General features: G+C 41.5%; 1 protein-coding gene across 1 annotated transcript in view; it reads right to left on the bottom strand.

Moving 5' to 3' along the window:
* The window catches only part of TRPM2 (transient receptor potential cation channel subfamily M member 2), a 328183-nt gene extending 316002 nt beyond the window's left edge, over positions 1-12181 (bottom strand). Inside the window, 1 exon segment of the mRNA XM_073633225.1 lies at positions 12056-12181. Within this exon segment, the coding sequence (XP_073489326.1) occupies positions 12056-12164 (109 nt within the window). The 5' untranslated portion in view covers positions 12165-12181.
* Positions 12182-13447: the final 1266 nt, after the last annotated feature.

The raw sequence follows: 13447 nt of genomic DNA, 5'->3' as shown, positions 1-13447 counted from the left end.
TGCCTGAGGCTGACAGATGGACTCAAGATCAGATCATCTGCCCTGCTGCTGGCCAAAAGGATGGGAATATGCTGCTGGACCTTAAGGCTTTTCTGAAAGGGCTTTTCTCTATTACACTTGAGAATGTGATACTGTTTTTTTATTAATATAAATTTATTAGATTCTGTAATACACAAGGTCTGTGAGCCCTCTCTCAGCTCTTATTGTTATTATAGGTATGGCTCTTACTATGCCAATAGGAGCTGCAAGACTGAGTGTCCTAATTTACCATTTTTAACCGTTGGCTGATATGAACTTAATGTGTATAAAGGTTTGTGATTCCCACGCTAAGACTTTAATATGCTTTTCTGTGGTTAGATTACCTAATTGAGTGCTTCTTCGGTATAGGGTGTAGGTGCCCTTAAATCAATTTATAACATGTGTACCCAGCTCTGTCTTCCCATCAACAATATTTTTTTTTTAACCAGAAAATCAGTTTATTGAGGTTTATACCAGTTATACATATACAGTGCAATTGGGTCAAGTTGAGGCATACATATACATTCTAGCATGAGATATACAAACGTTGACAGTCATAGCAGACTTCATATCTGTGTACAGATGTGTATCTAATACTTATGTTGAGGCAGAATAATTCACAAATTGGTCACAATTTTCAACTGCAACTCATATAGTACAAGTTTCACCATCCTCCAGCCAACGATCCCATATATTGGAGAACTTTTGTGGGCGACCTCTGTGAGTATACATGATTTTTCTATAGGGAAGGGTATCATTTATATCTTTTTTCCAATTTTGTATTGTTGGGGGCATTGCTTGAATCCAGACTTTAGCTATTACTTTCCTTGCTAGGAATAATGTTTCAGATATAAACATAGCTAGGTATTTATCCACATCAGCATCAGGTAGTAAACCCAGCAGACATAATTTTGAATCAAGACCCACAGGTGACCCCATAATGTCATGTAGAAACTGTATTACCTGTAACCAGTAGGATTGTATTTTCGGGCAGCTCCACATTAAATGGTAAAAAGAACCCGGAGTCAGTAAACACATAGTGCACATAGGACTTCTATTTTGTTGAAACTTAGCCAATTTTATTGGTGTAATGTATGTGCGATGCACAATATTTAGTTGTGTTAATCTATCCGATAATTTAGGGGAAGCCACCTTAACTCCCTCCAAGATTTCTACCCAGTCTGTGTTATCAATTGGGCCTACGTCTTGTTCCCATTTTTCTTTTGCTATTTGGGAAATTTTATGAGATCTATGTAATCTAAGGGCATAATACAGATTTGATATAAGCTTAGTTGAGTCTGCTCCAAGTATAATACCAACAATCGGCGGGGTGTCAAGAGTAATGTCAATGGAAGCCATTTGTGCTCTAAGCACATGTCTGAGCTGTAAATACCTGGTTTGGAAGCGAAAATCTTTCCTTGAGTGACTGGAAGCTTAAAGGCCCATCTGCAGTGCAGATGTGCGACAGATAAAGGACACCATACGCTGCCCAAATCTGGGGATCAGGTACCGTTTTCAGCGCAGGTAAGTGGTCATTTAGCCATAACGGGTGTGCGAATGTATGTTGGACTGATTTTGTTTCTTAGTTGCTATTTCCCAAATTTTTTGATGATGTTTCAACATGCCCGTATTGAAACATGCAGCATTATGTTGATATTTTCCCTTTCTAAAGATTGCCTGAATAGGGGTAAGCAATATATTTCTTGGCACATCACACACTAAAGATCTATATCTTTGAGCTTCAGTAGTATTAAAGTAGTATATGTGCGACAGTTGTGAGGCCACATAATAATCTTGGATATCCGGGAGAGAACATCCTCCCTCAAGAGTGGGATTTTTAAGAATATGCCATGCTATCTTACGTCTCCCTTGACCCCATACAAAGGAGTTCAAGATGGCTTCCATTTGTTTAAATATTTTAAGTGGGATATATAACGGAGCATGCCATACCATATATAACATTTTGGGCAGCAGAATCATTTTTATTAAGTTGATTCTGCCCATTACCCCCAAAGGTAATCTTGACCAGACTTGTGTTTTGGATTTAAGCATCACCCTTGCCTTTGGTGTCTGGTACAAAAGCTGTACCCATTTTATAAAGTTGGGGCCAAACCCATAACAACCCAGAAGACCCAAGACAGAATCGAACGCCTTAGCTGTGTCGAGTGCCACCACAACTCTAGTTCCTGCATTATCACGCTGGGAATGTAGGTTCATGAACAGCCTCTGGATGTTCATTACCGTGTTCTTCCCCGGCATGAACCCAGTTTGATCTGGGTGGATCAAAGATAGGATAACTGAATTTAATCTAGAGGATAAGATCTTAGCTAATATTTTAATATCTACTGGCAATAGGGAAATGGGGCGGTATGACTCAGGGTAATGAGGGTCTTTACCAGGCTTGGGGAGGACTATAATTTGGGCCTCCTGCATTGATGGGGGAAGCACTCCCATTTCAAAAATTGAGCGGAAAAGAGTCTTTAACTTTGGAGTAAGTGTTTCTGAGTATGTGGTATAAAACTCTAGAGGTAAACCATCTAATCCCGGGGCTTTGGATTTTGCCAACTGGGAGATTGCTATATCTATATCCTGGGCAGTAATGGGGGCCTCTAATGCCTGGAATTGTCCTAAATTTAGACGTGGAAATTGTATCGTGTGCAGGTATGAATCTCTTGGGGAGTGTAGTTACATTTTGAACCATAGAGTTCCCCACAGAATCGTAAAAACTTTGCAGCCACTAGTGCGGGGTCTGTGACAATCGTGCCATCTGTTTCACGCAATGATACTACTATTGGCGGTTTATCCTCTAGGTGAGCTAGATATGCCAGCATTTTCCCTGCCCTTTCTCCATGTTCGTATATTCTTGTCTTACAGAAAAACAAGCGCTGCTTGGATTTTTCCATCTGTAATTGTGACACCATCCGTTCTTGCATTTTAACTTTGTTAAGATTGTCAGGAGAAGGATGAGTGTTATACGCCTCTTCCAAGTCCTACAGTGTGTCTTCCATCAAACGCACTATCATTTTAGAGGACATTTTAAGTCTTGTAATCCTATTATCCAATACTCGTCTTGCATGCATTTTAAAATCGTCCCATTGCATGTTAAATGATAGGAGACTTTGATCTGCTGGGAAGAAAAACCTCAGTTCTCTTTCTATAGAGCTGTGGTCCGTCAAAGCTGACAACCAAAATGGATTAAGTCTCCATATATTTAAAGGAGCCGTATTAGGCATAGACATCTGTATCCAACTTGGGGAATGGTCTGACAAGGCCCTGGGTGCAAATCCTGCTCCTGTAATCCTAGGAAGTAGCATTTTACAGACCAGTACATAATCTATCCTAGACATGGTGGCATAACTAGTAAAATGACATGTATATGCCCTTGCAGTGGGATTCCTATACCTCCATACATCAATTAGCGCAAATTCCGCCATAATTCGTCCAGTCTGTCGATTTGCATTAGCCACATTCCCGGACTGTGCAGGGCGATCTAAGTAGGAGTTCATTGTCATAATGAAATCCCCCATCCACACAGCTGGGACCGTCGGATACTGGGCCATAAAAGATAGGCCTGCCCTAACCACTTCCGAGCTGTAAGGGGGGGGAAATATAACACGCTATCATTAACACAGGTAGTCCCCCTATAGTAGCATGTAAGAATAGAAAGCTGCCCTGGTGATCCGACTCCATGGATATAAATTCAAATGGAGTGTTTTTAGTTACCATTAAGGTGACCCCTCTAGAAAAGTTGGTGTGTGTGCTATGGTATGCCCATCCAATCCACGGCCTCTTTAATGCAGCTCGTAGGTGACCAGTAACATGGGTTTCAGTTAGAATTATCACATTTACTTTCTGTGATTTTAAATATGTAAGGGCCGCAGTGCGTTTGATTTTATCTCTCAGTGCCCTCACATTCCAAGTCAGGAATTTAATCGTAGTCATCTAATCACTCGGTGGAAAATCATGAAGCAGATCACCAGGGTCAAGATATCTAAAAACATTGCACATCCACATTTTTGTAGCATGCCTCTTATTGTACATATAATACTCATACTTATGCATGTGTGTATCTGGTAACAAATCCAAAATTTATATAGACAATTTTTGGTTTCAGAACTCAGGTCCTGTACACGGGCAACATCCCTCCCTCCCAGCTCCGTACCTCCATAACATGGCGATCCAATACCCTAAACAAATTGTCAAAATGACCAACATCCAGCATAAAAACCTGGCTGGAGGTGCATGACTTAATACCAATACTTGGTACATTTCAACTGGTAACCTTAGTCCTATGGGGACGATTGTTCACTGAACAGAGTGTGGTAGAGCAATATAGAGAAACTATTACATCCTCTTGCTTATATAGGAGATGTCTTCTGCTCTCTGGCATCTCAATCCCAGAGTTTGAATAGCTCTACAGGATATCCGTGATCGGGAATAGAAAAATAAAAAAAAAATACAAAGGCGGAAAAAAAAAGGAAGGGGTGAAGAAAGGGGGAAGAAAAAGAGAAAAAAAAAACAAAAAAAAAAACAGCCCCCAAATAATCTTGCTCCCCTCACCAAACCCAGCATAGGATGTAGCATATACATTTCTCCAGCCTTGTGAGGCTACACAGCCCATATAATCTCATACATCCCGGCTGATGTGGTTCTTTCGATTTTGCCAGCAGCTGAGTGCAAAGACATACAGTATGCTAAGCTTGTTTAAAGTACAAAAGTCATCCTGGGTTCCTATGCGTTAAGGGGAGCGGGCTAATGTACTTACAGTGGCAGTTTTCCGGTATATCAACTAGGTCGGTCTGTCTCGGCGGTCCAGCCATGACATTGCCGCTGCGGGGGTCTCAAAAAATTGCACCCGATCATCTTCCTCCACCCTGAGCCTAGCCGGAAAGAGCATGGCATATTTAAGGTGCAGTACCCTTAGGCGACGCTTGACATCCTGAAATTGTGATCTCTTGCGCTGTACCTCACTTGAGAAATCTGGATATACTGCCACGTGGCCATTTTCTATCTGTATGTTTCCTCTCTCTCTTGTAAGTTGCATAATCTTATCCCGGTCCTTAAAATTCAGAAACTTAGCAATAAGAGTGCGGGGAGGTGCTCCTATAGGTGGGGGCTTAGCTGGTATACGATGTGCCCTTTCCACCAAAAACATCACTGAAAAAGCCTCCCGGCCGTATGTGGCAATGAGGAGATTCTCCAGATATTCGGCTGGATCTTTACCTTCAGCCCTTTCAGGCAGGCCAATAAATCTGAGGTTGCATCTGCGAATCCTGTTCTCCATGTCATCCTGATGAGAATGGAGCTGTTGGAGCTGTCGCTTCATGTCCTCCTTAGTGTGCTGTAATGGGCTTAGGATGTCCTCCACAGTGCTCATGCGGGCTTCAGTTTCAGTGACCCTGTCTTTCACTTTGGACAGATCTTGTCTCAGGAGTGAGATGTCAATTTTAACCTCATCAATCTTAGTCGTGAGAGTGGTTTGAAGCGCTGCTATTGCATCCAGTACTTTGGCTGTATCAGAATTCTGACGGTCTTCTCCTGAACATGTGGCGGCGCCATCTTTGGCCTGTCCATCCTCTCCGTCATGCTGATATTTAGCAAGCTTGTCCACCGTCGCTGTTGTTTTTTTCGGTGGTGACATAGCGGATCCCGATCCCGGGTTGAAACAGCGTCTGTAAAGAGCTTTTATATATCTTAATCCGCAGTCAGGCTGAGATACAGGATTTCGGCAAGAGGAGCTCCCGCTATCTGCGTCCTACACCATCGCTTGCCAGGCCACGCCCCCCCATCAACAATATTTACCAAAAATCATATATCTAAGTGCAAATAAATCTTGAGTGCTAAAACTATATAAAGCATGAAAAAAACAAAAAAATATATCATTGTGCAGTCCTTGTGCAAGTGCTTATTCTTATGCCACGCAGTGCCGTGCTCCCCTCCTTATGTGCCCACACTCACCAGATAATGGTGGATATTGGGCCTGTTATAAGAGCAATTGCTCATCAGGTAATCCTCATATATGCCATAGGGAATACCTGATGATAGGATCTACCTGATGAGCAATTGCTCATCAGGTAGATCCTCAAATATGCCATAGGGAATATAACCAGAAGATATCCATAGTGTAATACTGTTTATTGAAACTTGCTTTCACAGCCAATTAAGACTTACAAAATTCTCCTCTTGTATCTGAGCATATACTAACGCCGTCCTGGAATTCAAAGAGCCGCAGTTTGCCATAAAGACATTGATGAGCGAGTTTGGGGTGAGGAAACTTGACTGGCCTGCACAAAGTCCTGACCTCATACCAATAGAACACCTTTGGGATGAATTAGGGCGGAGACTGTGAGACAGACCTTCTCATCCAACATCAGTGCCTGACCTCATAAACGCGCTTCTGGAAGGATGGTCAAACATTCCCATAGACACACTCCTAAACCTTGTGGACAGCCTTCCCAGAAGAGTTAAAGCTGTTATAGCTGCAAAGGGTGGGCCAAATCAGTAGTGAACCATACAGACTAAGACTGGGATGCCATTAAAGTTCCTGTGTGTGTAAAGGCAGGTGTCCCAATACTTTTGACAATATAGTATATGGAACTCTTCCTCCATCACTTTTGCATGCACAACTGCTTTTATATGATTAAAAACATATAGAATAGACAAATAGAAGCCCTAAACAATAAGCCCCCATTTGATTTAGGTAGATGCCACACAAGTATCATTCTGTGTCATCCCTCTATCATCAATTTTATGAAACTTTTGGGGGTAACCCCCTATTGCAATTTATGGATTCCTTTAAAGGATTGTTGCATTCATTTTTGAGATGCATTATATTTTCTTTATGGGGAAGTGCTGACATTCAGAATTTAGCTATGAGTTTACATGCTGTAAATAATGTTTAATGGAGAACTTTCAAATTATATTTGTTTAAAGAGCTTGTAATCCTCTGTCCTGAAAATGAACAAAGCATATCCCTGTATAGTTTGTACCTATCTCAGTTCAAAGTAAAAAGTGATTTCTGTTTGCAGTCTGGTTCCTCTGTTATTTGCATGAGTCATGGAAGCTCGGAAAAACTTTAAAAGTTTGATCACACCATATAGGTGCGTCCGTGTGTGCGTGTTTCTTGCTCATTCCCATTCATTGTAATGTGCTTCCAAACAAGCAGGAGTGCCCAAAAATACAGCAGGAACGATTTTTAAAATCACTCAGCACCAAATTGCACGGTTTGCTAGATGTGTGGCTTGCCATTAAGAATTATTGTCACCCATGCGTGTCTGCAGAGGGCATTTACCCCACTGCAAGTGGTGTGAACTGGCTCTTAATGAATGTAGAGAAGAGTTGCTGCAGATAAACAGGTACAACTTATGTAGAAGGATTTATTTTCTCTCTGTATATCACCCAATGCTAGTTACTTAACTGGGTATATGTAAGGGTTTACAACCACTTTACATGTGCCATAGAGTACCTACTCACACCTGTCATTTAGGGCATTGTTGACTGAGAGATTGTGTAAGTCTGGAGAGCTGTTGTGGGGTTAGGTAAGTTATATGAAGAAAGTACAGAAACCCATTCATTTTCATTTGCCAAACCGTAATGCAAGGAAACACACTGTTTATTTACAGTAATTAATTTTTTACACAGTGCATTGCAAGGCACAACTGGGTCACATCTTAGCATTGCAGTGCAAAACAATGCAAATTTGATGTGCTTTGATGCTTAGGTATGTTGGAGACCAATTTAAAATAAATAGCACCAAAACAGCCTGTGGCTGGGGAAAAAGCTGATACAGCACAATCTATGCTTGCTTAGCTTCAGTGGGGTGCAGAGGTGACATTCAGGGTGTAATAACCTCCTGATTTCTCTTTTAAGAGGACCTACAGTATAATATACATTATGCTATCACATTGGGACTTGTCAGCCCCCTATGTGATTGTGTAGCGCTTACCTCCCGCAGGAGCCACAAATGATGATCGGTCCTCTCTACCACGACTCTCCAAACTGCTCGGTCCCCATTGACACACTTGGTCATATACAGTACTAAAGCCATCCACACCTGTGGAATTACCACTCTGAAATGCACACGAATAAGGCCACAAACAGCTTGGAGATAATTAATTAAGTGTATTAAGACAATGCAAACAAACAGAGGGTAAAACAATAAGCAATAATTACACAGACTTAAGAACGCTATAAAGGGTTAAATGGTTAATTACCCACTAGTTAGCATCCAAATGTTATAGCAACACTAAATTAAACTACTACCGGGTAACTGAGGTCTCTAAACAACCTCAACAACAAGTTCAGAAGAATCAAAAAGGGTCCTGGTGTACACCTTTTGCATACAACCCCAAAAGTGGGCGATATGGGGGTAACCCTGGAGGTGGTAGAAATGACTTTGTGCCTAGTAATTAACATTGGCTGGCTTTTGAAGGGGTCCTTCTTTAGATGGTGCACTGTCCCTTTTAGGAGTGTTAGTGAGTAAGGTAAGACAGGTGTGCTGATTAGTAGAACCAGTCTCTATTTGGACTAACAGTGTGTGCTGAACATTTAGGATGTGTAGCTCAGCTCACCACTTCTTGATGGCAGGCAGGTAATTCAGTCCCTATGGCTTGGCGATCAACAGTCCCTAGTAATCAAATATCGGCCTCTCGCACAGGCCACGGTTTCTCAATTCCAATCCTAAAGACGCAGCAGCTCTTTCTTTTTGTCATACTCAGTCTATGAAGGCAGCTCTAGCAGGCTCAGATCCATTCCCACGTCGTATAGTGGGTGAACAGGCACAGGGTCCTCTTAGCTCTTCTCTAATGGCTCCAATCCCTTGGATGTGAGGCACAGACCCTGATCGCAGGCTTGTACCAGTCGCTGTCTTCTCTGGACTGCTCAGATCAAGATCAGTTTGCCTGGTAAATAAGTGAAACTTCTCCTCCTCTAGGTGCAAATATTTGTGGGAATTGAAGTCCACAGTCTGCTAGCCTCCATTAACAAGCTTTGCTCCATGCTCTTTTAATCACCTTAAGACCGGGCCTACTTTTCAGACTTGTTGTTTAGAGTTAAAATCATTTTTTTTTTTGCTAAAAAATTACTTAGAACCCCCAAACATTATATATATTTTTCTAACACCCTAGAGAATAAAATGGTGGTCGTTGCAATGCTTTCTGTCACACTGTATTTGCCCAGTGGTCTTACAAGCTCACTTTTTTGGGAAAAAAATACACTTTTTTAAATAAAAAAATAAGACAACAGTAAAGTTAGCCCAATTAATTTTTATATTGTGAAAGATGATGTTACGCCGAGTAAATTGATACCCAACATGTCACTCTTCAAAATTGCGCCCGCTTGTGGAATGGCGACAAACTTTTATCCTTAAAAATCTCCATATGCAGCGTTTTAAAAATTCTACAGGTTGCATGTTTTGAGTTACAGAGGAGGTCCAGGGCTAGAATTATTGCTCTCGCTCTAACGTTCGCGGTGACACCTCACTCAAGTATGCGTTCGCTTTGGCGCGCGAGATCGGCGGGACGGGGCGCTTTAAATTTTTAAAAATTTTTTAGTATTTACCAACACAGCATATGCATACCACAAATTACACCCCAAAACACATTCTGCTACTCCTCCTGAGTACGGCGATACCACATGTGTGAGACTTTTACACAGCATGGCCACATATAGAGGCACAACATTGAGGGAGCACCTTCAGGCGTTCTAGGAGCATAAATTACACATATAATTTCTTGACTACCTCTTACACTTTTGAAGGCCCTGGAGCACCAGGACAATGGAAACGTCGCAAAAATGACCCCATTTTGGAAAGAAAACACCTCAACGTATAATCTATGAGGCATAATGTGTCTTTTGAACATGTCATTTTTTTCTACAAGTTTTTGGAAAATGTGGAAAGAAAATGAAAACGCATTTTTTTTACACAAAGTTGTCCATTTATACAATATTTCTAACACATAGCATGTACATACCAAAAATTACACCCCAAAATAGATTCTCCTACTCCTCCCCTAGTACGGCGAAACTACATGTGGGAGACTTTTCCACAGCCAGGCCACACACAGAGGCCCAACATGCAGGGAGCACCATCAGGTGTTCTAGGGGCATACATTTCAAATCTAATTTGACTACCTATTACACTTTTGTGAGGCACTGTAGTGGCATGGATGTGGTATAGATGAGAACTGATGTGGCATGGATGACCATGAATGGGGATGAGCCGCGGATTGGGATGGCTGAGCATGGTTGAGCCATAAATGTGGATGGCTGAGTATTGATTGGATGACTGAGCATGAATGAATATGGCTGGGTATTGTTGAGCATGGCTGGGTATGGTTGAGTATGGCTGGGTATGGTCGAGTATGGCTGAGTACGGATGGGGTGGCTGAGTATGGATGGGATGGCTGAGTACGGATGGGTACGGCTGAGTACGTCTGAGGATAGCTGGGTACGGCTGGGTACGGCTGAGTATGGCTGGGTACAGCTGAGTACTGCTCGGTACAGCTGAGGATGGCTGGGTACGGCTGAGTACAGCTGAGTACGGCTGAGGACTGCTGAGTACGGCTGGGTACGGCTGAGTACGGCTGGGTACTGCTGAGGATGGCTGGGTACGGCTGGGTACGGCTGAGTATGACTGGGTATGGCTGGGTATGGCTGAGTATGACTGGGTATGACTGGGTATGACTGGGTATGGCTGGGTATGGCTGAGTATGGAATGATGGGGGTGGATGGATGGATGAGTATTACTGAGTATGGATGGCTGAGCATGGATTGATGGATGGATGAGTATTGCTGAGTATGGATGGCTGAGCATGGAAATGTTATGTTTGTATGCACTAAAATTACCTTTATTGTGTATTTTACTGAAAATACGGGCTTGAGAAAACATTATGCTAATATTGTTTGTCAAAACAAAAGAGTGGAAACTGCCAGCATTTTATTCTCCAGGGTCAACTGCACATGCGTGAGTAGCGCTGCGCTTTGTGAATAGTAATGTGTCCCAGAAGGCTGCGGGGAGGGGGGGGGGGGGGAGAACTTCTGCTCAGATCACCTAGGGGATTTAAACAGAAGTGGGAGCTGGTATCTGTCAAAACTAGGTACCCCCCCCCCAAAAAAAATCATATCACCAAAATGTGATGGGGGGGGGGGAGAGCAGAACTTCCCCTTTTGGGTAAAGTTCCGCTTTAAGTTGTGTGTGTTTTTAAAATTTGCTGCATTCATTTTCTTTAAGGGAATACATCTGATTTACATTATCTTTTACACACATAATGTCTGATGCAGCAAATCATACATCATATACATTATACACAATGTCCAATAAAAATACTTTGTAGAATGCTGTGTTAGCCAAATAGCTTATACATTTATTCCGGATAATTGGAAATTTTGATTTTACACATTTTTGTATAACTGGTAATATAAAAGTATTAATAAGTATTACATTGCACCAATATATACCATACATATGTACTTAAAAGTAAGATAATATACTGTAGGGTAACATATCATTATGACTACATATACAATCTAATGTGAATGACTTTTACAGTTGCAGGTATACATGAGGGTTGATGGAAAACATATAGCTTTATTGTTATGCTGAAATCACAGCAATTATTTATAATCAGTTGGTAACAAAATAGGGACAGTATAATAAAAAAAAAAGCAGACTGTACCTTTTCACTTGTCCTTCTCAAATGTATTGTTAACTGGATCTTGCATACAAAGAAACCACATTTCTCGGGCTTGAATTTAAAGTGCAATTCACGTGCTTTTTTTTTTTTTTTTTTTTTTTACACAGGGAAAATGGAAAAAAAACTGCGAGTGCTTTTCAGAAACATTAGCTGAGATGCCTTTTAAAATACTGCATTTTAAGGATGGTTTGGCAGAAATCCAACATCACTGAATGCTGCAGCGGTTTGTATACACCGTAAATGCAACTGTGGGTTAAGAAGTGTACAATATAATGACAAAGAGTTACAATTAGACAGCATAACCTGTGAATAACATCCTATGTATCAGCAGCATGAGCACGTACCTACTGTTTTTACTGCAAAGTCATCCAATGTATCTATCGTAGGCTTGCTGCAGTGAGCTGAAAATGCAGTCTCATCATTGCTATACTGTAATGTCCCATTAAACTGCATTGGTTTAAAGTTGCAGTCATTAAATTAAAAATCCTTAAAAATTAAAAAATGAAAATAAATAAACATTCTTCCATGTATTACCAGTCAACAAATGTATTTACAGGCATTGCTTGGTAGAGAGAGAGAGAGTATACAGTATACTGCATGTAAATTGTATAAATAATATATGGCAATTTGCATGTTGTTAAATTTAAGTTTATAACACCCAAAATCAAAAATCTAATATATTGCAGCTTTCTGTCTTTTTTCATGTTTTTCATCTTGTGATTTAGCCAGTAACACCCCTGCTGTCTTAGGGTTGCTACATTCACTCCTCCACTGTAGTAATGGAGCATTGTCAGCCCATGAAGAAGGTGGACTAATAGATGGACCTTATGTAAGTGACTAACAAATAAAAGACCAGTTCCAACTGCAGAACTCCAGGCATGGACATTCTTGATTAATAAACTAAATAAAAATATAAATCAGCGCGTGTATGTAAAATGAGCAGCTGAACTCCAGGGTCAAACAATCAAAATCCCTCAAGTGAAGATTAATAAATAAGGTGCAGCGCTAGGTCAAACAAAACATAATGCATAAAAAGGATGATGTATACTAATAGTAATACAGCTCCATACAGATACGAGAATATAATAAATGAATATCCTTAGGATGATAGTGCTTAATAATCATCCAAATATCAAATGACAAAGAGTCCAAAAAATCATCCAGTGAGATTCCACCATTCAAGCGTGATGTAACAACATGCCAGTATGAGTGACTGATCGATGTGCCCTCCACCGTTATAAAGGCTGGCCTCTCACCTGGTAACCAGGACCCTTTAGTTACAGAGGGTCAGATAGGCATTCCCATAAGGGTCATAGAGAGATGATGCACTCCAAATCAGCAAACAGGACCAGAAATATCCAGGTGCTGTCTTTGTAGTCCTGATGCCACGACACGGAATCCTTCACACCGAGCTGAGCCTCCCGTTCATTCAGCTCATTGATCAGCTTCACTTTTGTTAATGGACTTCCAGGAGCTGCTGCAAAGATGTGTGTGTGAACCTGTTAGGGGCGGAGTCTGTAATACCATGCTTTCTCCTGCAAAAGTGTCCCTGGTTGCTAGGATACCAGTCCAGTGGACCTCCATTCACTGTCTCTGGCGGCATCGGGGTTGGCGGCACTGAAGACACACAGGACAGGAGACGTCCGGGGAGCAGCTGCTATTTGAGAATGTGCATCCAGCAGACATGAGCATCTCTCTCGGATTACAGAGGCGCCCGGAGATCACATATCACACAT

The sequence above is a fragment of the Aquarana catesbeiana genome, linkage group LG06 (assembly GCF_042186555.1).
Source record: "Aquarana catesbeiana isolate 2022-GZ linkage group LG06, ASM4218655v1, whole genome shotgun sequence".
NCBI lineage: Eukaryota > Metazoa > Chordata > Amphibia > Anura > Ranidae > Aquarana > Aquarana catesbeiana.
Note: the sequence above shows the minus strand (reverse complement) of the source record. Positions and strands in the feature narration are given on the sequence as shown.